Source organism: Anomalospiza imberbis, chromosome 3 (genome assembly GCF_031753505.1).
Source record: "Anomalospiza imberbis isolate Cuckoo-Finch-1a 21T00152 chromosome 3, ASM3175350v1, whole genome shotgun sequence".
NCBI lineage: Eukaryota > Metazoa > Chordata > Aves > Passeriformes > Viduidae > Anomalospiza > Anomalospiza imberbis.
The window spans coordinates 112,520,566-112,547,416 of record NC_089683.1 but is presented as its reverse complement, the minus strand read 5'-3'; the positions used below and the strand labels follow the sequence as shown (position 1 = coordinate 112,547,416).

At 44.2% G+C, this 26,851-nt stretch overlaps 1 protein-coding gene across 6 annotated transcripts; it reads left to right on the top strand.

Moving 5' to 3' along the window:
* The first annotated feature begins 1,431 nt into the window (after window positions 1–1,431).
* Window positions 1,432–25,222, top strand: LHCGR (luteinizing hormone/choriogonadotropin receptor). Of its 6 annotated transcripts, XM_068186543.1 has the most exons (11): window positions 1,432–1,598; window positions 9,190–9,261; window positions 11,746–11,820; window positions 13,449–13,523; window positions 14,060–14,134; window positions 14,223–14,300; window positions 16,910–16,978; window positions 17,616–17,690; window positions 18,901–19,086; window positions 21,549–21,629; window positions 23,869–25,222. In XM_068186543.1, exons 1-11 carry the CDS (start codon window positions 1,432–1,434, stop codon window positions 25,148–25,150), a joined length of 2,235 nt encoding a protein of 744 aa, XP_068042644.1. In that variant the 3' UTR covers window positions 25,151–25,222. The 6 variants fall into 6 exon arrangements, with proteins under 6 accessions (XP_068042644.1, XP_068042648.1, XP_068042646.1 ...); XM_068186547.1 differs by lacking the exons at window positions 1,432–1,598; window positions 13,449–13,523 and adding an exon at window positions 5,179–6,403; XM_068186545.1 differs by lacking the exons at window positions 1,432–1,598; window positions 13,449–13,523 and adding an exon at window positions 6,429–6,966.
* Window positions 25,223–26,851: the final 1,629 nt, after the last annotated feature.

The following is a 26,851-nucleotide window of genomic DNA, read 5'->3' as shown; positions in this document are numbered from 1 at the left end:
AGTGTTGGATAAAAGGGTGTGCCATGCACAGCGGAATAAAGTGACGGAGCCACCTCATAACCATTGCAAGGTCAGGTTAAAAGCTAACGTCACTATCAGCTCAAGTGGAGCAGATGACACTGGAGGAAGAAGGTTGGGTGGAAGGCAGGGCACCGGGAAGGGACAGCAAAGCAGGGCTACCCTCCTGTGCAAGATTTGGTTCCAGTTCCTGGTCCAGATGGACACAGGTCATGCTGTTGAGGCCAGTCTAGGGGAGTCCTTACCAGTTGCTAACTATTCCCCACGACTCGGTCCCTGCTGAGAGCACAGGGATGCCCCAAAACACACACGTCTCATGCCTCCTTCCTGTCTTACATTTTATTCCTGAAATGTATAAGGCCTTATTATTTGATTCCATTATTTTAAAGTTGGAAGAATTGTTGTCAGGCAAATCCGATGCACTGCTGGGTCATTCCCTCCTTGGCTCTGACTTTTCCTGGATACACTCAAAAACAGAGATAGGATGGTGTACTCATACCCTTATACTTATTTTACAAAGCCTGCTCTGGGGAACAATTATCTTTTTCGTGGCTTGCTCCATCACTCGCCATAAATAAGGTCCTGACTTCTAACTAGCTTCTAACTAGATTCTTTCTAGATTCTCGAAGCTTCAGTTGTAGCAATAAACAATAATAACAACAGCAATAATGATAGTTACGTGGAAAACAGTACTTTACAAAATGGACAGGCCTTTGTGAAGAGAAGCAGTGCTGAGAACATGATTGCTGCTTCCACACAAAGGGCATAATTGATCATAAAGTAACGAGTCACGCACTCAGAGATGCCTCTCCGATCACCCAGCAGGCAAATTACAATCCTTCACGAGCGATACAGCGACTGTGCATAGAGCTGTAAAGAGGATTTGACATGGACATTTGTATCCCAACCCCTTCCATCCTCCAACAGGGCTGCTGTATCCGCACTAAAAGCATTTACCCCGTTAAAAGGGAAATGCGGCATATTTTCCCCCAGGCACGAACTCTCAAAGAGGTTCACAGCCGGATAAATGGGCGCTTGCAGGGCCCACACCTCCTCAAAGCTTTCCCACTGGGAAGAGGGGCCACTGGGGAGCTTTCCCCCAGGAACGCACAGCATCGCTTGTGGTCCCTCCTGGGCAGGACCGCGGGGACCAGAACTTCCGAAAACGCATTCAAACGCTCTGCCAGCCACCTGCAGGCTTTGCGGCCAACTTTCCCGGTTAGAGCAGCCGAGGCAGGGCGCTCCGCGGGAAGCCCCGGCGGCCGGAGCGCGGCATCCCCGCGGCGGCGGGCGGCGATCCCGCCCCGGGGCGGGGGCAGGCGGGCGGAGGAGGCGGGGGCGCGGGGCCGCGTCCCGCGGGCTGCGGGCGAGCAGAGGCGAGCGACAGGCGGCGGGAGGCGAGCGGGGCCGGCCATGGTGCCCTCGCTGCTGCTGCTGCCGCTGCTGCCGCTGCTGCCGCTGCTGCCGCTGCCGCTGCCCGGGTCCGCGGGCGGGCGCTGCCCGCTGCGCTGCGCCTGCACGCACGGAGCGCTGCGCTGCCCGCCGCCAGCGCACGGCGCGCTGCCCGCGCCCGCCCGCGCGTAAGTACCGCGGGCTGCTCGGACAGGGACCGGGACCGGGACCGGGACCGGGACCGGGACGGGCTTGGGGAGGCCAGGACGAGGGGGACTGCGGTGCCTTTCCACCCGCCGTGCGGGCTTGGAGCATCCCTGGCCGCGGGACGTGAGGCTGAAGTTTTCAAACTTCTAAAGTTCAAACAAACCTGGACGCAGAGTTTCCTCCTTGGGAAGGAGACGAACATCCTTTCGTGACTTTTTCTCAAGGGGCAAAGTGTCTCACTCTCCAGTAGCCTCAGTGACAGAGGAATGGGTGCAGGTGTCAGGGCTTTCTGTGCTCTCTCGCTGTGGCAGGAGGCATAAACTGCCTTTCCATGGTTAGATTTAAAGAAACCTGATTTAAGTCTTGAAAAGTCACCTTAAGCGTTCTGTCAGTTCTAGGGTTTGTTTGTTTCTTTCACAACTCTGTTGGACTTCTTTAACCTCTGCTCCCAAAGTTTGTGCGATTAATTTTCCCTCTATCCTGAAGCATCAAAATCCTCTTCACTGTGCTCATTGCATCTTCTTGAGGTTCAGCTCGTTGACAAGTTATTGACTGTTTTCTTTACCCCCTCTCTTAGTAAAAAAGCTGCTGTGAGTTTTGACAGCTGTTTAGATCTCTGCAGGGAGGTCCATCCTAACTTTCTGCTTAATGCTTTGCTGGAAATTAAGATTAAATTAAAATAACATGGGCATTCCCTTTCCCCACTCACACACCATAGTCCAAGCTCATGGTCTAGGAGACCAGAACAAATAATGGATATACGTAGTTATTTAAGTGTTGTGTTGTTTATGGGCTCAGTTACAGCCCTGATCTAAACAGCCATGGCGTCAAAATATGGGATTAGAGGAGCAGCCAATGGGATGGTTGCCATTTCCAGGATCCCTTGGTTATCTCTGCATGAATTGAGCTGGGGTTTTCATATTATGACCCTTTTGGTAACAAAGCCTGTGTTTTCCATTTTCATCTGACTTGTTTGTAAATTTAACTCGCTCTTGAGATTCCCTAGGGATGATACTAACCCTGATCTCCTCTTCCCTTTCTCCCTAGCTCAAGAATGGATAAGAGCAAGAAAAACTAATTTGTATTAATCTAGAGCCATGTGAACCATTGCTCAGAGAGTCTAGAAAAATCTGTGCCCTGGATTTGTTCCCTCCCTCTTTCCCTGTGTTACCTTAGTGTCAAAGAAAGCAGAGCCCATGGGAGCAGGAGACTCTCCCGTCACATTTCTTCCCCAGTATTCCCAGCACATGCAGAGCAGGCAGTGGATTAAGCATGTCTATTAGGATGATGCACATCACAGCCCAGAGAGGTTATCAAGAGCCCTAAATGTACATGATTTTTATTCTTTCTCTGTTTTGGTTTCATTTTTATTTCTCCTTTTTCCATCTGTCCCCTCAAGAAGAAACCACATCTCAACCTCAGTGATCCCGTTAGGACAGATAATGGGTTTATGGCTGCTGCCAGCTCTGCTTCACTGAGAGCAACAGGGCTAGGTAATGGACAAAAAGAAGAAAAAAAAAAATCCTTTCTACCTTCAACATAAGATTTAATCCTGATGATTGTACACAAAGTCCTGCTATTAGGCTGGCTGTAGAAACCAACTTTACAGTCAGAAAAAGTCCCACCAAGATTTAGCTCGATACTCCTACAGAGAAAACACACTTAGAGGTAAAAAAAAAAAAAAAAAAAAAAAAAATCCCTGTCTTTCACAGACACATGCAGCTCCTTCTGCTTCCAGTCTGGTTTATACTGAACCTGAACCTATACTATTAAAATTTCCACTTATTTGTATTTTTTAATAGAAAGCTTGCATTCATCATACAATTACAAAGCTGTACATATGAATGTAGTCGCTAACCCCACAGGTGTCCATGTATTCTCACTCTTTTGTTTAGTTGTTATTCAACCTCTTTTACTTTTCTTTCATCTCTTCCTTTGGTTTTCATACCAATTTCTTCTTATCCATTTAGCTGTTGTCTTCCCCTCTCTCTCTTACTTTTCCCCCTCTCTCTTATTCATACAGTTCTTGGAGCTTTGTTAGTGCTGACTGCCTTTCTTTCCATACTCTCCCTGTCCCCCTATCTCTCTTCTTCCCCTGCACAGCTCTGTGCATGAGAGAGAAAGGAAGAGAATGTTAATTTTGTCCCCTCATAGTACCCACATGCACCAGGGGAATCGCAGCGTGGTGCTTGCAAGTGCATGAATAATTTGGGGGCAAAATGCTGCTTTAGGTTGTTCCAGCACAGTTCCTGGGGTGCCCACGTTCTTCCAGCAGTGCCACTGTAACACAGAAACCAGACCTCAGAGAAGTCCTTCTTAATTGTATGGTCAGTCAAGAAAATAAGCTCCAATATGTAACTCCAGCTAGATCTGAGTAAAATCTGATGCTGTAATGATCTGTGCTTCCAAATGTATTTTTGACACTTTGCTATATCCGTAGTATATATCCCACAGGGAAATCTCAGCCATTTTTCTTTACCCGACTTATCCTTGCCATGTGACATTATTGCTAAAAAACTTTTTCAAAATTATTGGGCTTCTGACAAGTTGCAGAATTATGGGGTTTATACAGTCCTGAATTGACCATATTTTTTCCTCAAATCTCTGGTTTTAGTTTGGACATTACACAAACACTATAGAACCTCCATTATTCAGACACCTGTGAATGCCCTTTGGCTACAGCAGCTACATGCTCTCTTAGTCTCAGAGGAAAATAATCTTTAATACACTGTTATATTTTGAAACGAAACATTATTTTTCTTCTTTTGAAATCCCATGTGTACTTTTGGGGTTTTAAGCAAAGTCTAGTTGCATAGGCACCCAACTCCAACTGTGCAGCAGTGGGCACTGGATAATTTATGACCTTTTAGCCCCTTCAAAAACTTCATTTCATGGTGAAGTGAAATGAAATTTCACTTTGCTGTATCTGAATGTGTGCCCCTGCATGCAGAGCTTCTGCAGTTGGGTGAGTGACAGGTGATTAGGAACCAAATTACAAAATATCAAATACAAAATTTGTGGCAAAAGCCTGAAGAAGTGGACAGTTCTATCATGTCTTTATTGGGGGCATATTTGGCTCTTGGGGATTGTCAAAAGAATTCAGTTTCAGGAACAAAGTGTCTTCCATAGGAGATTGTATGACCCATCACCACCTAGTGAAAAATGCTGTTTGGGTGCTTGTGTGATATCACAGTTCACATTTTAGGTAGGTAATGCCCAATATGCAGGGCTTTAAAAATCAATGCCAACCTTTTACACTGGTCCCCAGAAGCTGATAAAAATCCTAGGAAAATAGTGCTTTTTCAGCCATAGTTTCAATCAATATTCCCAATCCTCCCAAGCTTAAGGATGCTACAGATTAAAATGCTTGCCAACAGGAGTCTACTTTATGTGTTCACCTTCTGGGCATTAAAAATACAAGAAATCCTATAAAATAGACATATTAAAATAAAACAATCCAGCTACAATAACTCATTCATACCTATTGCTATTGGGCCTGTGATTTTTATGTTATTATTAATCAGTTCAACGAAACACTTTTTGCAAAAGGTCGCTTTTGTAATAAAGTGATTTCCTCCAGTGGTGTTAGTGGGCTTGGGCTTTGACCCCTCCTCAGCAGGACTGCAAGTGGTCCTGAGCTCTTGGGGCATCCAGAGCTCTCAAAAGCTTTTCTTGGAGCTTGAGTCTATGTGGTGGCAGTTCCCAGCTTTCCCAATGCTCCTGGAAAGCCTTACATACATTTAACTTGGCCATTTCAAGCCTTACTGCCTAGAATTACGTACCTTGAAAACCAGTCTTGGTAACATAGAAATGCCAAGGGCTGCTGAATGCCAGGAAGTCTGGCTGGGTCTCCACTTCTTTCTGTCTTTTTCCAAGGATGAGAAGTCCTGCAATTCTGTGGAGCCACAGCATCGTCAGCACTGAAAGACAGCAATGAGTACAAGCATTCAGGTTATGATGCATTAGATGGGAAAGAAACTTTACAGGTTTTCTTAAAAGTGCAAATATTTATCCTTTCATAAAGCTCTTCAAAACAGTGCAAGCTGCTTGCATTAAAGATGGGTGCATCCCTCCTTTCATGAGCTACAGAAGTCAGGCCAGCAGTGTCGGCAAGTTAGATTTATAGAAGCTTTGTAGCTTTGTAAAACCATTTTTTGTCAAAAGCTTCCTCAGCTGAATGGCCGTATCTGAGTTTCACAATCTGAGTGCTGTCAGAAAGAAATCTGAACAGGCCACCCCACCAGGAAGACTGAGCAGATGAGACATCTGCAGACAGAGAGCAACAGCCTCACATTCACAACTCCTGGTCCTCAGGGGGGGATTTCAACCACAGCAGCACATAAGGAATCCAAGAGGTTCCTGGAATCCTTTGATGATAACATCTGTCTCCAAGTGACAGAGGAGCCAAGGAGGAGAGGTGCAGCGTGAGCCTTGTTCTCACCAACAAGGAGGGGCTGGTGGGGAATGTGAAGCCCAAGGGCAGCCTTGGCTGCCAGGACCATAAATGAGTTTGAGAACCTCAGGACAGCGAGGAGGGTGCACAGCAAGCTCATTACCCCTGACTTCAGCAGCCTTTGGTCTTTTCAGGCACCTGCTTGGCAGAGCCCCAGGGGATAAAGCCCTGGAGGGAAAAGGGGCCCAAGAAAGCTCCAGATCAGCTCCAAGCTCAGGAGTGATACATCCCAAGAAAGAGGAGGTCAGGCAAATCACCAGGAGGTCTGAATGGATGAACAAGGAACTCTTGGACAAGCTCAAACACAAAAAGAAGGGAAGAAGGTGGAAGCAGGTACAGGTAGCCTGGGAGGAACACAGAAAAATTAAGCAGATGGGATCAGGTTAGGAAAGCTGACACCCTGATGGAATTAAGAAAAGGGGAAACATAACCCCCATTTTTACAGAGGGAAATAAGGAATACCCAAAGAAATACGTGCCACTCAGTCTCACCTTCATGCCTGGCAAGATCCTGGAGCAGATCCTCCTAGAAGCCATGCAAAGGCACATGGAAGCTAAGGAGGTGATTGGTGACAGCTGATGTGGCTTCATTAAGGGCATGACAAATTGGGTGGCCTTTTAGGATGGGGTTACAGCAGTTGTGGATGATAAAAAGCCGCTGACATCATCTACCTGGACTTGTGCAAAGCATTTGACGCTGGCCTGCATGACATCCTTGTGTTAAAATTGGAGAGAGATGGGTTTGATGGGTGGGCCACTTGGTGGATAAGGAGCTGGCTGGGTGGTTGCACTCAGAGCTAGCCAGTGGCTCCATGTCTGAGTGGAGAGCAGGACAAGTGACATTCCTCCGGGGTCGTACTGGGACCAGCTGTGACTGACATCTTTGTCGGCAGCGCGGTCGGTGGGACGGAGCTCATTCTCAGCAGGTTTGGGGACGGCCCCGAGCTGTGTGGTGGGATCGGCATGCTGGAGGGGAGGGACCTTGAGAGGTGGGAGAGGCTGGAGGCCTTGGGACTGTGCAAACCTCGTGGAGTTCAGCAAGGCCAAGTGCAAGGTCCTGCATGTGGGCCAGGGCAACCCCAAGCACGCACACAGGCTGGGCAGAGAATGGATTGAGAGCAGCCCTGGGAGGGACTTGGGCGTGCTGTGGAGGAGAGGTTGGACATGAGCCATCAGTGTGTGCTGGCAGCCCAGAAAGCCAGTGGCATTCTGGCAAGGTCAGCAGGACAAGGGAGGGGATTCTCCCTTTCACTCCGCTCTTGTGAGAACCCACCTGGAGAGCTGCACCCAGCTCGAGGGCTTCCTGCACAGGAAGGATGTGGACCAGCTGGAGCGAGTCCAGAGGAGGCCACAAAAATGCTCAGTGGGCTGGAGCACCTCTCCTAAAGAGACAGGCTGAGAGAGCTGGGGTTGTTCAGTAAATATTCATAGAATCATAGAATGGTTTGGGTTGGAAAGGACCTTGAAGATCATCACCTGTCACTCCAAGCCATCACCATTACAACCAGCACGCTGCTCACCCAGCAGCATGTCACAGGGAGGCAGTAGGCTCATGGCCTGATGTAACTGACAGCCAAGATTTGGTTTTATTTTTTGCACCTTCAGTCACATTTCCATTTCCTTTGTTCCTGAGCTGATGGTGCTGTTATATGGTTATAGAGCAGGAATTACTCAGCTTCTACTTTCTGCTTCTTCCTGAAGTTATTTTCCTTTTGGCTGAGACTGTTCAGACCTGCAGCAGATTACTTCTACCTGGCTCTAACCTTCAAGGAAAAAAATACATTCTTCAAGCTTCATGACTTAGTTTTACTCCTGATTTAACCAAACCTCACACACAGCAAAACATGCCAGCACCAATCTGGAGACAGGTATGACCCAATCACAATGAAATGACAAGTATATATATATATATATATATATATATATATATATATATATATATCCTTCTTAGGTAGGGAAACATTGTTATTCCCAGTTTACTGACAGGGAGACAAGGTCCAAGGGAACTAAATTATTTGCCCCAAATCATACAGACATTTTGGAAGTGACTTCCAGGCTCCTTGCCACATCCAGATTTGTAACCCCTAATCACAGTATGTAAGATAGCCTGCCTTTCTAATGTGTCAGTATGAGGTATTTTTAAATATATTAAATATATATATATATATATAAACTTGATGAACATTTAACATAAATATTTACAATAATGAACATATTTCTTCATATAAAGGAATATGATAACAAAGAAAAAAAAAAAGCATGTGAATAGCACAAAAACATTTCAGTCAAAAAGCCTTGAAGGGGTGAGTTTAAGGATGGGAAACAAATGTCTCTGACTAGATATTTGTTATTCTAAAGCAAAATGGAGCAATTATATGTTTTCACAGAGATAACATTTTGAAATATGTTAAATATTTTCCTATGGCCGTTATCAGGGAGAATGTGGTCATGGATAGATAAACTGGCTGGTAAAAGTACTGTGGTTCAGATGCGGAGAATGGGAAAATGTGGCTCTGTCTCCCACATCATTGTTAATTTCTCAATCAGAGAAACTAAAAAATTAAAATCCACACTTGCTTTGAATCAACTAACCACACTGATGCAATTCATTAAAAAAAATCCATTATACCAGCCTGATTTGAAGTTTTTCTACACTTTGTGCACAGCCACATTCATGATGCCACACCGCAACATTACAGGGATATTGCTGGGAGAAGAACATGGTGCAGCAAACACAAAGATACTGTTTTAATAGAGAAAGCTTTACATGAAAGCCACTTCTTCTGAGGATCTAACTTTAAATAGCCTGTAGCTTCCTTTAACTGTGAATCTAGCAGCTTACTTTCATCAGCCTGTAAATTTACTTAAATAGGTTATGATTATTATTGATTTGATGGTGATTACTCTCAAATTTATGCTGTTGAGGAACTGACCCAGTATCTTTCGAATTCCATTTAACTGAGATCAATGCCAAATTGATCAGGCCCCAGAGGCACAGAGAACTGTGGGAAAAATAAGGTGGCATTATGTTTTATTGGTTTTCTCCCTACCATAATAGTACAGTTATAAACAAGGAAACCCCATGCCTTACAACCCTTTCCTCCCTCTCTTCTTTTTCAGATCATTTACTCATCTCCCTGTAAAAGTAATCCCATCACATGCATTTGAAGGACTTCAAGATGCCTTCATCATGTAAGTTGTCAATATTTTCCATAGGCTTTTCCTTAATTTTTTACAAAAGTCATCCTTTTATAATAATGTAAAAATGCTAATACACTCTATTGATGAAATGAAACCACAGGGGAAGGATAAACAGAGCATTCATTTTCATGTAAATAGTATACAAAAGATCCTTTGAAAATGTGTGATTTTTAACAGCTGTTTAGAGATCAAATAATGAAATATAAATCATGTCAGAGAGACCTGCATACAGCTCAGTAACTGATGAGAGGAGCGTTTGATTAGCAGAGGAGATAGATTTCTATCATCAAACATTACCTCTGCATTGACAGCCGTGGCACATTATGCATTTATAGAAGACCCAAATAAGACATTTCTCCAGCATTTTGCAGTGAGAGATAAGCTTGGCAGGGGATCAGTAGGATTGAGTCCTTTCTTTGATCTTTCAGTTTGCAAGTGATGTAGTTTTGCACACTGGGTCTGCGCTGCTTCCTGACCCCTCAGCATTGTACCTATTTTCCACCAAGGATTCAGACCATAAGGCTCTTCTCACCCCTCTTGCCCTCATTTCTGCTGTTATTCCAGCTGAAATGGCATGCTTGAGTCTCCATTATTTTTTATTTTTTATTTTGTCTGCATTGAGTGGCCTCTAAAGGACAAAGTTGATGACACAGCAGTGCAGTGAAGAGCAGGGGAATGACCTCCACCAGAACTTAAGCAGCAGCACAGAAGATGCTGCTTTTTCAAGGTGCACTTTTTATACTGCTCTGCTGCACATATCCAACAGCAATACAGTATTAAAGAAGAATCCAGTGGTGCTGTATTCTTGCATCCACTTGCATCTGAATCTTTAATGAGAACTTTCTCATTTTCTCACTGGAGACCAACTTAAATCAACAAAATTTCTCCTACCTGTATGACTTGAGGCTACACTTTTTCAAACTGTACACATGTCATATTCTCCATAAAGAATGCTTTGTTCTTCGACATCATCCCTTCCATAACAGGAATTTAATTGATCCTTTTGTGTGCTTTTAATGAATCTCTCCAAGTTTACTGTGTGGGAATCAATGTATTTTTCTGAAGTTAGTTTGTAGAACACTTTATCATTTTATTGAGATTTAATGCTGCTTTGAAAAATGTATATTTTATAATTATAAAACTCTGACTAAGCTATTTGGCAACACATCACTCTCTAAAAATGATAAATCATTCTCATGTCGTAAGTCATTGCAACATATGTAAAAGGAAAAACTGTGGCTCACAGCGAGGATCCCATGGAAGAATTACGTTCCAGACCCCAAAAAAGTTCTGTGAGCAGGCACTGATCCCTCCCAGCCTGTGAATCTCTGAGGATTAGCAGGCCACTCATTCTACACCCATCTTTCATTTATAAGTAACCAATGCAATACCAAAAATAACATTCTCACTGAATTATGATGATGAAAAAAACCTTTGCTAATTCTTTAAGACATACATACACAATATCTGTGTGATTTCTAGTGTGCAACCGCCTTTACCACTACAAATGAAATACAGAATTTATTCTGGTCTAAGGGATTCTGTATCACCAATAGAGTTGTCTTCTCATAATTGCAATTGAATTAAGCTAACACTCAGGACTGTGACAATACCGACTCTGATGGTGTAAACACATTCCAGTTGTTTGTAAAATATTTTTTCTTGAGAGTGTATAATCTTAGGTTTGCTTTGTGTGCCCTTCTAGTCAATTCTGTTGAGAAATTTTGAAGATCTTCCCCTTATACATGCATCAATGTATACTATTTACTTTCAGGACTCAGTTTTGCATAGCCTCTTAGATCTTAACCTAACAACCATCGAATAAGCTGGTTTTGTTTTTCTGTGTCAGTATTGATTAATCTTGAGTACACACGTGGAACAGGAGCATCTGTACATCACAATCCGAGAGTGCCACCAAATACAGTCATGTTTGGCTGTGTCAGGATGAAAAGAGACACTTCCTTTCAGTTTGCATACGAGTAATGAAAATGGCATTTAAATCCAAACATTGTTCACGAAGTGTGCTGAATCCATATCTATTTCTACATCTGTGGATGCAATGACCATAGTTCTGACTTGACAATAACATATGAAGCACCGTGAACATTGTCCATGCCCTCACCCTGCAAAAAAATTTACTAAGCAGAACCAACGATGGGAGGGAGGAAAAGGCTCACGAGGCTTGGGCTCACCCTGCTCACATTAGTTCTGGCCCTCAGTCTCTAGCTTACCTGCAATTTGCTGAGGAAATGGAGATTGGCTGTTACAGTGGCACTTATTCCTAAGCAGAAAAAGGCTGGTCCTCTCTCAAACCCCACTGGCACGGCCTGCCAGGATGTCTGAGGTGAGGCACGGACAAGACTGATAGGAGGCGTTGAACAAGTGTGCATAAAAGAAGGAAATACAAAGTGGAAAGCCAGTTTCTGGGGTCTTTTCTGGTAATGTGCTGCTTTGTGTCTGCTGTTTTCATTGTAGTGAAATCTCCCAGAGCGACTCCCTGGAGAGAATAGAAGCGAGTGCCTTTGACAGCCTTCCCTCCTTGTCTGAAATGTGAGCACCAGTTAAAAAAAGGCATCCATGTTGTGGTTTTGGATCAACAAGGAGTAAACAGGCTGCAGAGAAGTATTCCTGGACCAAATCTGTCTCTGTTACTTTGATTGAGACCTGTGATGAGAAACATTTGTCTCCAAAGTACTGTATAAAACAGTGAGCACTCTATGATGCCTGGCCTTGGAGATGTGGCTCATGGCTCATTCCTGCACAGAGTCCCACTGCTTCCAGTGAGCTCAGTGGCAGGAGTGGAGCTCTGCCACTGTCAGGTTTTCTAAGTGGGGAAATAATTTGAGATGACAACAGATGAGAAAAGTCTTTCTTTTTGAAGATGCCGTTTTCAAAGCCCTACGTTATTTAAATACAGCTGCTTAGTATGCATAGCTCTTCTGTGGAGCACTAAAATATTACTCAAACATGCACTGATTTCAAACTTGACCTCCATAGCACAGGCATCTGAGAGAGAGAGTTAAAAGCAACAACTAGGAGAGTGCTCTGAAATATTTAGTGAAATTGGAAACTCTAAATCTGATCCAATATCTCATTACTGCCTTTTTCGCACAGCATGACCAGTGAGTGGCTGAAAATTGTGCAACTGAGGACAAATTCATCTCTTTTTTCTTTTATACGTGAACATCACTGAAGCCAGTTCCTCACATAAGCAAGGGATACAGATCAGCCAACCTCTGAGTCCAACTTCCACTGGAATCAGTGGTGTGTTTAAGGAAGGAATGAAAGATTTGACCCCATGCATTCACCCACAGTTTATGGATAGCTTGTCTTTGTTCCAAAACCCAAAAGCTAAGCAAGGCCATTAAAGAGCTATAGGAAGCTGGCAAGAAAACGCCCTTGAACCCTGAGAGCTGTGCAGGAAGGACCCACATTGCAAGGGCTTGATGTCCCAAGCTGCACTCAAGTCCACATTCAAGGGATGATCGGGGTACTGAGTTCAATGGCATCCTTGAATTTCAACTTTTCTTACCATATCTCATGCTAAAACCTTTGCATTTTGTAAGTCATGCACGGGGAGGGAGCCTGGCTACAGTTATTGGCCTTTAGGGCAAACAGAGCTTTTACAGACAGTTCAGCTGCAGGAAGTGCTCCTTGATTAAGAGAGCTGCCCATTTTTTGAGTGACCACTAGCAAACAGGACTTCTCACACATTTCTCTCCCAGTTTCTGCTGATCCACTTCTACCAACCACTGCTCTAAGGAAGGCCATGGGGCTCCTAAGAGGTTAAACTACCTGAGGAACTGCCTTTCCTGGCTTGGAAGAGCATCAGTAATGTAATGGAAACGAGGGATGATTTGAGGGGATATGATTGTAGAGCAAGGACCAGGCACACAAACAGCCTCAGGTCCAGGCTTGGCCCCACATCCAAGCCCAAAATGCTAAGTGACCAGGATATCCAAGCCAGACCAGCTCAGAGAACCATGAGAATTCAGGCACTGTTATCTTTTGTTGGCTGCCTAAAAATTTCAGGCCATTTTTATTACCAGCAGCACCTCAAAATGCACCCAGCAGCACATTTGCAGGCTGTTTTCTGAGAAAGTAAATTGCAAGCAAAACTTGGGGCCCTCCTAAATCTATATTGATTATAATACTGAAATATTTTTCCCTCACTGCAGATTAATCCTGAACACGAAAAATCTGTTGCACATTGAGGACGGAGCGTTCAGAAATCTTCCAAGGCTAAAATACTTGTAAGAAAGAGTTCTATTCCTTTTCTCTTTGCTGTATTTATTCTTTTCTCCAAAGGAGTGGACAAATCAAATTAAGGAGTGTAAGGAAAAAGGTTTTTCATGCATTACAGTGTCCTAGAGGTAGGTACATTGTTTACAACAGCTTTAACCTGGAGTTAGCCAATAGTGAGGTCTTTCAGTGTACAAGGGCAGGGCAGTGATGCACAAAACAGAAGTCTGCAAAGTAGTTCTGATAAGTGCTTATTTTTAGAATAAAGCTTTCAGACTAACACAGTACTAAACAAAAGATGTAACTAAAATCTCTCCCTCATGCTTAATGCAGTGAGAACATATGCTGCTCCTCTAGGACACTGCTTGAGAATTCTAAAAACTTGATTTTTACAGGCCTTACAAATACCTTTGGAGCCTACTTAAAAAATTAGATTTGTCAGTCACTTTTCAAAGCACTGTTAAACTTAGACCTACCAAGTCAGCTTCTCGTTGCATCCACTCTGGTAATATTTTCATCCATAAATAGGAATTATGCTTTTCTCTAGGAGCATTTGTAACACTGGAATAAGACAATTTCCAGACCTGACACAGATCTTCTCAATGGAAGCTCATTTTATTTTGTAAGTAGAGACCCAGGCTAACCCAGCTGTGTTTTCCATCTTGTTCCTGAGACACTGACAAAAACACCTTTTTTCTTTCCTTCCAAAGGGAGCTCTGTGATAACTTGCGTATGACAATTATACCACAAAATGCTTTCCAAGGGATGAACAATGAATCACTGACACTGTGAGTAAAATAATCCTAGCTCCAGTTCCTTCTGTGAGGATAACACTTCTGCTTGAGGAAAGTGGGTTGACTTCATGAAAATCTTGACATTAAGCCCCATAAAAAATAAATATGTATTGTGTGTTGAATTTTAAATGCCTAAGAAACATAGGGATGTTCTTCAAGATGAAGAGCAGAGTTTTATCCAAAAGATAACTTCATTTAGGAAAGAAAATAGGACCAGGGATCTAAATCTTCATCTTCCATGCAATGTTTTTGAAAATACCATCAGCAGGATATAAACTACAAAAACTGCACTGGAGGCCAAAGTCTCTGTTCTTATCTCAGGGATGTGGCTTCTTGAAACAGTACTTTCAGGGACCAAGCAGCCTGAGAGAGCTGAGCTTCAGCTGCACAGGGTCCCTCTGAAGAGGAGGGATGGAGACACAGAATAAATTGGTACAAACTACGGATGCTGCTTCTTACCCTGATTTCTTTTGCCTCAGCTTACTTTCCTACAAGATCCCCGTAAGCCTCCACACCCAAGACTTTCCTTTTAGCCAACAGTGGGTTCATTGCTTCAGCCCCCTGTGAGATGGGTGGGTTTGATGCTATGAGATGCCCCACCTGAGGAACACAGAAAGCAGCAGAAAGCCAAGGTGTAATGTCCTCTGCCAGCACAGCAAGAACTCTGTACGAATTTCACAACTCACTTGGCTTCAGGAAAACTTCCACAAAGTAGCGCTGGAAGAGGAGAAATCACAAGCTGAGCCTCTTGGCAGGATGTGGCCAAAAATTTGGGTTTCCGTAGGAGGAAGGACCCTCTGAGCCACAGAGAGCAGCAGCAGGCACCCACTTGGTGCGGTAGCCACAAGCCCAGCCCCTGGGGCCAGCCTCCTGTTCACATCCAGTGGGAGCCCTGCCCAAAACGCCGTGGGTATCTGCACCTGCAAAGGAGCTGTGCACATGAGCAAGAGCTGCAGCTGGTGGGCTCCTCATCAGGCTGATGTGCCAGCATGACAGTAATTTTAACCCAGATTTTATGTATTGACCAATGCCTTCTGGAAAGGAGAGAGGAACTGGGCATAAATGTGACTGAATGCTACTCCTACACAATGCTAAAGAGGAGCAATTGCTTGGATTAGTGCATCATTTCATCTTATGAGTCTCTTTCCTCCCAACAAGTTCTCAAAATAACTTCAGAAAAAATATTATTCTGCTAATGGTGCAAGAAAATGAACATAAAAGAGATGGAGAAAGGTGCTTAAAGTCTTTATTGTAACCCTAAAGTGTATTAAATGGGAGGGAGTCAAAGTCAGGAAACAGCCAACAGTCATTTTTCTCCCATCCTTTTGTGATTGGGAGCTCACCACGAGAAGAAAAGAATTATCAGCAGCTTCCTAATTGTAGAGCTACGTGTTAACTCCACCCCATGTTGTTAGCTGTAATTAGGTGGAGTAATTCCTCCTGCTACAACATGGTCTGGTGAAACACAAGTAATCTAAGGAGGTGTAGAGGCACCCTGCAGTCATACTTTGCACTGCAAATAGCTAATTTAGCCTTTCCAGCAGCTAATGTTTCTTGTGGACTGGGAAATTGATCCTACATATGGTCGTGGTCTTTAAGGCTATCACTAATTTCAGCGTTGTGCTGAGGTAGGTACCATCTATCAAGTGGGAGTCAGGTGCTCCCCACACTTGAGCACTTGGGAGCAGGTTTCATAGGGCCAGTTTGTGCTATCCCAAAAGCAAGTGAAAAAGCAAGAAAAAAAGTCGTTTAATCCATAAACAGTTCCAAGTTTTCTAATAATAAAGTAAATTATAAATATTTAATATTAATATTAAAGAAAAAATAATAAATACAAGTGACTGTATTGAATTTCCGTTGGATACATGAATTTGATATCATAAATGGATATTAATAGACCCATAGATTACATCTCCTAGTGAAGGAAAAGAGCTGGACCTGAGGTGTAGCAGAGCCTAGGCTTTAGGTGTCTGGCCCCAGGGTGGGGAATCAGGAAGGAGGGTGGCATCCAGTGTCCCTGTGCAGTGCAGGGGACAGCAAGGCTTCCACAGCCCAGATCAGCAGCACTTTGGAGAAGCTGATAACTCACTGCCTGCTGGATGATGCACAACTCACCCCTGCCTCTCTGCAAAGCTTTCCCTTGGAACATTTGTCCATCCACAGAGGATCTGCAATCCAGCAGCTCCCTCCAGGCTTTACAGCTGCTTTCCACCTGACACCTCTCTAGGCTTTGCAGTCTTCCATCTGCACCCACAGATGGACCACAAAATCCAGGTCTCCTGCCTCCAGATTGTTGTCAGTGTGCCAGGAGCTTACCTGGACTAACGTCTTGTTTCTGGATCTCAGCCCCAGGTAGGCACAGGCGAGCCCCTCAGCAGGGAGAGGATCTGTACCTCAGCAGAAGTTCTCTTCAGCAGCTAAACAGGAAGGAGCTTAGAGAATTTAAACTGCACCTTTGTTAAAGAGCTGTAGTTACCTTCATTCTTTATAAGCAGAGCCTCTGGTTATTAAAATGAACGCAGCACCAAGGTTTGAAACTTGTGGTACAAAATGTAACCTCACCTCTTCCAAATCTTTTTCCCTTATGTTTATTTAATCTCCAGCAAGTTGTATAAAAATGGATTTGAAGATATCCACAGCCATGCCTTCAACGGGACAAAGCTGAATCAGTTGTGAGTATGCTATCCCTCCTCAGTAATTTACACAGTAAATAAGAATTTAAATAGTCAGAGGCTCTTCCTTCAGTTTAACTGGCTGTGTCTTCTGATTCCCAATACCTACGGGAAAACTGCATCTTTCAGTGTCATTGTGACTCAGTCATTAATCCTCCAGCTCTCACTGCTTTTCCTGGATCAACATCCCTTAAAATAGTACAGCTTTTGTGAGAAAAGCTCATAATTCTTAAAAAAAAAAAATCATAAATTAGTATAGAACTTGAAACAGCAGCCCAGACTAAGGAATCTACAGTTTATGTCTGGTAACATCAATAGTTTTTAATCCCTCTCACACGCTAGGGGACTAGTGTGTTGGTTTTGGCAAAATGTATATTTGCTACTGTAGTGAAAGAACCAGCCTGGTCGTTCCTGGTTTAGGTCAGAAGAATTTGGAATTTATCACCTTGAAGTGCAGGTGATAATGATCTGGTGCCATCAGAGGATGTAAAGGTCACATGGGAAATACAAGCACTCCCCAGCCAGGCAGTGCAAAAACCACTGCTGTGGTGGGAGAATTGAAACAGGTGTGAAGAAGAAAACAAAAAAGTGATTTTTAAAACACAGACGTAAAGAGAGTTCATTTTCGGTCCCACAGAATCCTGAAGGACAACAAGAACCTCAGGCGGATGCACAACGATGCCCTGAGAGGGGCCACAGGGCCAGATGTCCTGTAAGTATCCACAGCTCCACGACCTGAGTGTCCTGGGGGAACTGCACGGTGCCACCAGAGCTGTGTCACCAGGGCAAACACAGCCTTCGAGTCTGGAAGGAGATTTGATCTCTTACCCTCTGTGTACAGAGCGGAAACATGTCAAGGAGATGCCATGAAATTAGAGAGGGAAAGGAGTTTGCACCCTGGCAAACACATATCAGTTCTAGTGGATCTAGCAGATCCATTGATCTGCACCTCTTAGACATTTTGGGTTTTGCTTTCTTTGTGTCAGATCCTCCCGATCCTCTTCCTGTATCTTATATTCTGACATTGTAAACTAACTTGTCCTTTGGTGTAGGATGCATATGTTTGGCAATATATATAGGTTTAGAATTTGTTTATTAAAGTGAACCAGTTGATTGCACATTGTAAACTCATGCTGAATAAAACTCGTTATTATCATCCTCATGATTTATTAATCAAGGACTTACTGGAGGGCTGTCCTGGCTCTGACTCCATGCAATAAAACACAGTGTGCTTCTGTAAATAGCACTTTGTGCTGCACATGCCTTTTTTGTGCCTTTTATTGGTGCTTTATGGAACATGGTATTACTGATATCACTTTCAGAACTGTGGGCTTTTTTTCCCTTTGTTTAATGTCCTGACTCTGAAAATCCCTAGTCACTGATGGACTTTCTTCACACAAACAGCCCCTCTGAAGTTACTGTAAGCCAAACTGCTTGCATTTGTGTTGAAAAGAATGACAGATTCTTTTGGGGTTTCAATTAATAGCCATTTATTTAAAGCATCTACAACAGCCTTCAGAGCCAAGCAGGGAGCGAGGAGGGTGTCCTACCTGTTAGCTGGCTGGAGAGTCACTATTGCCCACCTTCTTCTCTCCCTGTCTCTGGCTTAAAGAGGCATCCCTCACTCCATGCATGAATTTCAAATGGAAAGGTCAGGACGCAGCCCCTGGAGTGGTGGGTTTCAGTTTCCCCAGGACCAGGGGAGCTCCTTGCCTGGCTGGCACTGCTGAGCCACAGGGATGCTCTTACCCTGCTGCTCTCCAGTTTCACAGACCATGTCTCTGAGCTGGGCATCAGACGCTGAAGCAGCTTTGTAGATCTGAACTTTTATGAAAAAAACCAGTTGCTGTTACCTACCGTCATGCTTTGGTGGTATTTTTATAGGGATGAAAAGAAAAGTGAATGCTCTCTTTGTTTCGCAGGGATATTTCTTCAACAGCGCTGGAGTCCCTGCCTAGTTACGGGCTTGAGGCCATTCAGGTCTTAAATGCAACCTCATCTTACTCGTTAAAGAGGCTGCCACCACTGGATAAATTCAGCAGTCTTCTGGAAGCTGTCCTAACATATCCCAGCCACTGCTGTGCTTTTCGAAATCTCAGGACAGAAAGGTAAGTCTAAATAGCACATTATGGTACTGCCGTGCTTCAGAAGCCACAAAATGGCAATTCTGCTTTATTCAGCTCACGTGGTTTGATTATCTTTATTCCAGTTACAGGGAAGCTGTAGTGTATTGCAAGGCCTTGCAGGAAACAGCAAATCTCTGCTAAGACCAGAAAAATTATGTCCATTTATTTTAGAGCAGAAATGGATCCCATCCTGTGCCCTGGATCTGCCAGCAGAAACATTATTCTAAGTTTGTTTAAAGCTTACATTTTTCTTGGTGTCCCAATCAAAAGCCTACTGGCATACAGAAAACAAACCTTTATCAATAGCACATTGCCCTGATTAAAAAAAAAAAAAATTAAACCCCTGTAGCCTTTAGCTTAATTAATACAGGTGATATGATGACATAGAAGAAAGGGGCAAGCTTTTAATTACCCACCAAAATGTAGGGCCTGCCACAAGCCTACAGAGAGAGGTTACACAGTTTAGTTCCAACCATTTCAAGTAATAGACAGTATTGTTCTCCCCACAACTGGAAACAGGGAGAGCTTTGCATCCACAAGCTTGGGGCAGTTAACCCAACACAACTGGAGCTCATTTTTCAGCATTTATGTTTCAAAGAAACCAACCCCCAGTTGGCTTCAGGCAGCCAAAGCAACCCCAAATGGGTTTAGTCTGAGCCATGAAGGGGCCTCGTTTCTCGTCCGTCTCGAATGAAGGCCACAGAAATGACGTACTGAGCAGGCAGCTGTGGGAGGCCTGATCGGTGCCACTCCCATGCCTTCACTTCAGGGATGTCCTGGAAAGGCAAGAGTACATTCCTGTTCTTTAGGGTAAAATTAGGGGTTAATCTATGCTTTCTCTGCCTACCTCATTTTACTAAGGAGTTCTTGATTCTGCAAGAACAGAACAAAGATTCTACTGTTAAGCATTTCCATTGCTAATGAACCGATTCTGTCACAGATCACATCTCTGAGTGTGTTAAATGCAGGAGCAACTGTGGCAGAGAAGAAAAGATGTTTATTCTGATAAAGATAACTCCATTTCTGATGCTCTATTATTTTTGGGGTGCTTGACTTTGAAGCACGAGCATGGTCTATAAAAAGAGGCACGCCTTAGTAAGTCACTTTCTTATAAATAAGTGACTGTTTTCTTAGTAAATTGCTGGGGAGGAAATCCCATGCAAATCAGGAAATGACTGCTCCCCTACCAGGGGCATCAGCAATGTGGTGAGACAAAGCCATTTCCATTCATACTGGTAGAGTACCTGGCTGCTACTTTCAAAGCCTCGAAACCAGAGATTTTGCCAAATGTATCATCTTTCAACTTGTACCATTCAAAGTGCTTTACTTCAAGCATGCAAAGTCTACCTCCAGATCCCAGACAGCTTTTAAAATAGGGTCACCTGGGGAGGATTCACCCCATGCACCAGTATGGCTTTGGGGCTGAGCTGCTGGGAAACAGCTCTGCAGAGGACCTGGGGACCTGTCCCTGAGCCAGCAGTGTGTCCTTGTGGCCAAGAAGGCCGATGGTGTCCAGGGCTGCATTAGGACTGCACTGCCAGCAGGTTGAAGGAGGTGATCCTGGCCCTGCTGAGGCCAGTCTGGAGTGCTGTGTCCGGTTCTGGGCTCCTCAGGACGAGAGAGATGTGGAGCTCCTGGAGCAGGTCCAGTGGAGGGCTACAAAGATGATCGAGGGTCTGGAGATCCTCTCTTATGAGGAAAGGCTGAGGGAGCTGGGGCTGTTCAGCCCTGAGGAGAGAGGACTGAGAGGGAACCTCATCGATGTCTGTCAGTATCTGCAGTCAAGGGGATGGACCAGGCTCTGCTTGGTGCTGGGCAATAGGACAAGAGGCAACAGGCAGGAACTGATGCACAGGAGGTTCCATCTGAATATTAGGAAGAACTTCCTTCTGTGCAGGTAACCAAGCACTGGAACAGGTTGTGTGGAGTCTCCCTCACCGAGGATATACCAGAACTGTCTGGAATGTGCTCTAGGATGACACAGGGAGGTTGGACCAGATGCCCCACCGTGGTCCCTTCCAACCTGACCCATTCTGGGGTTCTGTATCAGGCCAGTTTCCCAGCAGCTGTCAACAGGCACTTCTCCAAAAGCCAGCCTAACTGCTTCCATTCATCCTGGTGGAGAATCTGGCCTACTTCAATACAGGATTTCAAAACACACAATTGAATTCAAGTTATTTCACTAAAAAAAAAAAAAAAATACATCTTACACAATGACCAAGCTGAAAGACCATGCATACACACCTTACACATCCTGACACTGCCTATTTTCACAACATTTGAAGTCTTCTCCTTCCCACTTCCAGATGTCTGCAGGAACATTTGTGCTGCGTTGAGGCCAGCACTGGCTTACCTTACATGTCTGTGAAGATCACTTGCAGAGAAGACAAGGCTTTGGCCAAAATCCAGCCTGAAACTTAACTTTCTTCTCATCCTTCTTGCAGACACAATTTGTTGTTTTCCATTTTTGACAACTTCTCCAAGGAGTGTGAAAGCACCATGAGGAAACCGAATAACGAAATGCTGTAAGTACCTCTCTGCATAGAGATGATGGAAGTAGCAAATACAGACCTCCTCCCCTTTCTGCTGTTCACATGTTTTTTCACTAAGCAGGCCTTTGCCTGCCAATTCAGTCACCCCTACACGTTACACAGTGGTAACTTTACTATCATTAAACCAAGATTTGGATTTTCAAAAGGAAAGGGGAATAAAAAACCCTCATGATTTCACAAGCTTTCTCATTCCGGTTTGTCTTCTGAATTCTGAAAGGATTTCAAAATAATGATTAAATATTTACAGAAGTTAGTGGCCTACATGGAGACTTTCCATTCCCTGAAATAAATGCTGTTGTTGGTGTGATTCAAAGAGCTTCTAATGTTAACTTTTTTTTTGCCTATAGAAAGGATAATCCAAACTCTGCATACCAGTAATTTTCCATGGTAGAATGGAGTCCCTGAGCTAGAAGTGTGATGACCCCGTGCCAATGGTTTACTCCGTCTAAACAATTCTTTTCATATCATCACAGTTTTGCTTGGCAGTGTTCAGTGTGACAGTGAGAAAGGCTAATATCAAAACTGTTTTGTTGGCTGTGCTGGATGGCAGAGGCTCTAACCCAGCTTCTAAGGGAGAAGTTTAAAGATTTGCTATTCTTCATCCCTCGGAGCTAAATGGGAGGCCTTGGGACTTCTTAGCAGCCCTGATGTGGCGTCAAAGCATTCTAAAGTCTAGAAGAAACAAGCTTATGGTCACAAAATTCCAATGGGTAAATACAGCTGAAATGTGATTGATTCATTGGGATAATTACTTCCTTGGACATTGTCTTGTTTGCTGGTTGGTGAGGCCTCCTACACTTGCCATTTGGTTTTATCTGTCTGCTTTTTTTGGATAAGCGTCTGTTGCACTCCTGCTGTGAATTAAATAGTCTGCCCAGCCTGTTGGCTCCTGAAGCTTTTTGCTTTGGCAAATCCCAATCCCAGCAATTCTCTGAGCAGGCATTATAATAAGCAAGTGAAAGTAAGGTTATGGTTCATGGGCTTAATGGCTGCAGAACCACAGCAGAAATCATCTGAAAGTCCCGAGTTCAAAAACACCACAAAAATCCAGCTTGCTCGTAGCAGCACATTCACAGAGCCTCTCAGAAAATCACAATCATTTTTATAAGTAAATAGAGTCAAATGTATTCCCTGCTCTTCCAGTTTGAACCAGGCAAGTAAATGCAAGACATTGGGCAGTTTTCCATATACAGAGAGAAGTTAGGATAACAAATTTGGGACGTTATTTGCCCCACAGGAATAGCTGAAAAGCAGCTCAGTTTCATTTGCCAGTTAAGACCCTGCTCCAGAAATATCATTTAATGGACATGCTTCAGTAGGTGTGGAAGCTTAAGCATGTATTTAAATTACCCTAAAGCTACCAGTTTTCTCAAAAATTGTCCTCAATAGAGATATTTTCTAGGTCTCACACTGCAGACTGAGTGTTTGCCCACCAAACACTCACAGTCAGGATGATTTGGAAGTTGGGAAATGGGCACCTGTTATGGCAAGAAAGTGCCAGAAAAGATAGTGTTTGCTTTTAACACATTTCTCCTTTGGCAGGCTTGTCACCATACTCTTGATGACCTAGAGATTTTAGAAGTCTGTCTTAAAAAAAACCTACATTTTTTATTAGGCAGTAGGTGCAGCCTAAATTTAATAAATTCCCAGCTATCAGTGTGATTTAGTTGACCATGCACTTCTACTCCTTGCCCTATAATACTGCGAACAGCAAATTCCTCAGCACCTCCCAAGCCATACGTAGTCTCAGGAATTCGTTTGCTAAGTGCGTTTCCTGAGGGGAGCAAAGGTGCACAGTTAAAATCCATAGGTTATTTTAGTATGGCTTCTACTACTGCCTGCAAAACCTCTGTGCATCGAACCTGTAATCCATCAGCCCAAGTGTTACTGTGGCTTGGACTGCAGCCAACCAGCAGCATGAGAACCATGGCTCCTTCACAAAGCCGTAAAAGTGAAGTACTTACAAATAAGCAAGTTGTGTAAGAGAGCATTTCTGTGGATGGGACTGTGGCCCCTGCTGCTCTCCAAGGCTGCTTCCCAAACACAAAGCATCCTTACAAGGCTTTGTTATTTGTAAACACCCTGTAGAAACACATGGAGGAAGTCACTGTTTTAGAACAACTGTTATCTGTTGTCTTTTGAAAAAGAATGCGAGTGGCATGCAACAAATAATTCACTTCTGTTTGGGGGGGTGGTTTTGTCACGGTTACAGCGATGACTCCAACAACACATTGCTGTGGTCGGCGGAGAGGAAGACACACCCCTTTGCAACAGATTATGAAAGTTCTCCCTACAGCTACTCAACCATTTTCGATGACAGTGAAATGGCCGGCTTTGACTTTGAGTATGACTTTTGTCAGCCTAAAGTCCTCACGTGCACTCCGGAACCAGATGCCTTTAATCCCTGCGAAGACATCCTGGGATACAGCTTCCTCAGAGTGCTGATCTGGTTTATAAACATCCTCGCCATCGCCGGCAATTTCACCGTGCTCCTCGTCCTGCTGACCAGCCACTACAAGCTCACCGTCCCTCGCTTCCTCATGTGCAACCTCTCCTTCGCCGACTTCTGCATGGGGCTGTACCTGCTGCTCATCGCCTCCGTGGACGCGCAGACCAGCGGTCAGTACTACAACCACGCCATCGACTGGCAGACGGGCAGCGGCTGCAGCACGGCCGGCTTCTTCACGGTGTTCGCCAGCGAGCTGTCGGTGTACACGCTGACGGTGATCACCGTGGAGCGCTGGCACACCATCACCTACGCCATGCAGCTGGACCGCAAGCTGCGGCTGCGGCACGCCGTGCCCATCATGCTCGGGGGCTGGCTCTTCTCCATCGGGATAGCCGTGCTGCCTCTCTTCGGGGTCAGCAGCTACATGAAGGTCAGCATCTGTTTGCCCATGGACATCGAAACGGGCCTGTCCCAAGCCTACATCTTGCTGATCTTGGTGCTGAATGTTGTCGCCTTCGTTGTCATTTGTGCTTGCTACATCAAGATTTACATCGCTGTGCAGAACCCGGAGCTGGTAGCTGCCAACAAAGACACCAAGGTCGCCAAAAGAATGGCAATACTGATCTTCACGGATTTCACCTGCATGGCCCCCATCTCCTTTTTTGCCATATCCGCTGCCTTCAAAGTTCCTCTCATCACAGTGACCAACTCCAAGATCCTGCTGGTTTTATTTTACCCCGTCAACTCCTGCGCAAACCCCTTTCTCTACGCAATTTTCACCAAAGCATTTCGGAGGGATTTCTTTCTGCTGATGAGCAAGCTTGGCTGCTGCAAGAGCCGAGCAGAGCTCTACAGGATGAACTATTTCTCTGCTTATAACTCCAACTGCAAGAATGGCGGTGCAGCCACAGCCCCCACCAAAGCCTCCCAAGCATTCCTGCTCTTGTCAGCCTTAGAGAAGCCCCATCCTGCACCACGGGACAAGAAATCTCACAAGGAAAATCTACCCAGAGTGCCAAGTTACCCTTTGCAAGGCCAGTTGTGATTATCTTAGTGACTAGGGATTGTTTTACAGTACCTTGAACATTTCATAATAAATAAAAATGCCAGTCAGTAATTCTTATGCAACATAACTGTTCTGACATTCAAAGTGGTGTTTTTCCTTCTCTTCCTTTGTGATGATAGGTGTGGAAGGTGGCTATTAGGCAAAACTTTTCTCCATGGGGAACCAGAAGAGTCCAGGAGTAGTCAAGTTGCTCTTGAAGCTAACAGTTACTGCAGTGATTGCAGCCTGGCTTCTTTTTTTCCAAATCTGCTTCCCTGGAGTATTTAAAGCCTGTTTGCTACCCTTCATGGCTTCTTTTTTCATTCCTATCAGCTGTGCTGGCATTGTTGGTTTAAAGAAAGAGGCACTAAACTAGATGCCTCCATTTCATGAACAGAAACTTCCAATTACACAGGCATCTACACACAGTTAAAGAAGAGTGTTGAAGCGATAGGCTGTAAAGATGTCACCAAGGAGGGAAGTTTATCTACTGAACCTTTGTCACTGGCAATTTTGCAGTTTACATTAGATCTCAGTCTGAGCTGGTGGATAGTTTACCTAAATTATTAACCCATACGCAGCCATGTGTGATCTGGAAATCACAAGAGATGCAAAACCCCCTCTGCTGCACACAGGACACAATTTAGGGTATCACATGTGCACACACACAAATCAGGTAAACTGTAAAGGCTCCCTCCTGGCAGCAGGAGAGCTGCTTCCTGCACAGGCAAGAAGTGCTGCCTTTATTTCTCTCCTGGGACAGTCTCAGGAATGATTTCCACCTGTCCACTCTCTGACACTGCCAGTGGCATTCAGGAATGCACCAGGGCCTCTTCAGCACACACAATCCAACTCTATTCCCAGGTGATGAAGCAGAGTAATTACCTTTTTGTGACAATGTTTTCCCATTAAAATCTCTCTTTTCTTTCACTATGCACTGCCTGATGCTAAGTGATCATGCTAAATGCCTGGTCCAGATTTGTGACTGCACTGCTAATTTAAGTAAGTGCAGAGTCTGATACATAAGAGAACAGTACTATTGCAATCACTTTAAACCTTTCACATTCTCCTTTTCAGCTGAGTCCTTTGCTTTCAAGTCTGTGACAGCAACTGAGTTCCAAAGCACTCGTCTTGTTGCCAAAACACTGCACCACAAGCTAAATTTGCTTCACATTAATGAAAGCAATTATTTGTACTAGTGACTGGTCTATCATTAGTTCGTAATTGTGATAATTAGAAATAACATCTCTGACCCACTCTTACCTTCAGCATAATGCCATGATTTCAATCAGTGCAAAAGCTCTTGATGTAAGCACAGCTGTGCTCACGAGCAGTTCCACAGGTGGGCAGTGAAGCAGGATGGAGAACAGAGGAGACTCTTAAAACTCTGTGGTTTAGCAATCAACAAATTCCACTTGATGCACCTCTTTACACACACCAGCCCCTGAGCTTAGCCAAGGATCAAATGGGACTGTGATAGGATACCTAACTATGATACAGCCAAAGCTACTGGTGTAAAAAAATAGCTACTGGGCATAAAACTTCTCTGTCACCTATCTCAAAACTGATTTTTGAGACTCATTTCTTCTGTCATCCCAGGGAAAATTCCTGCACACAATTTAGGACATGACAGCACAGTATCTTAACTGGGCAATAACTGATTTACTTGCATTATGTTTCAACAGGACGAGAGCTTGCCAG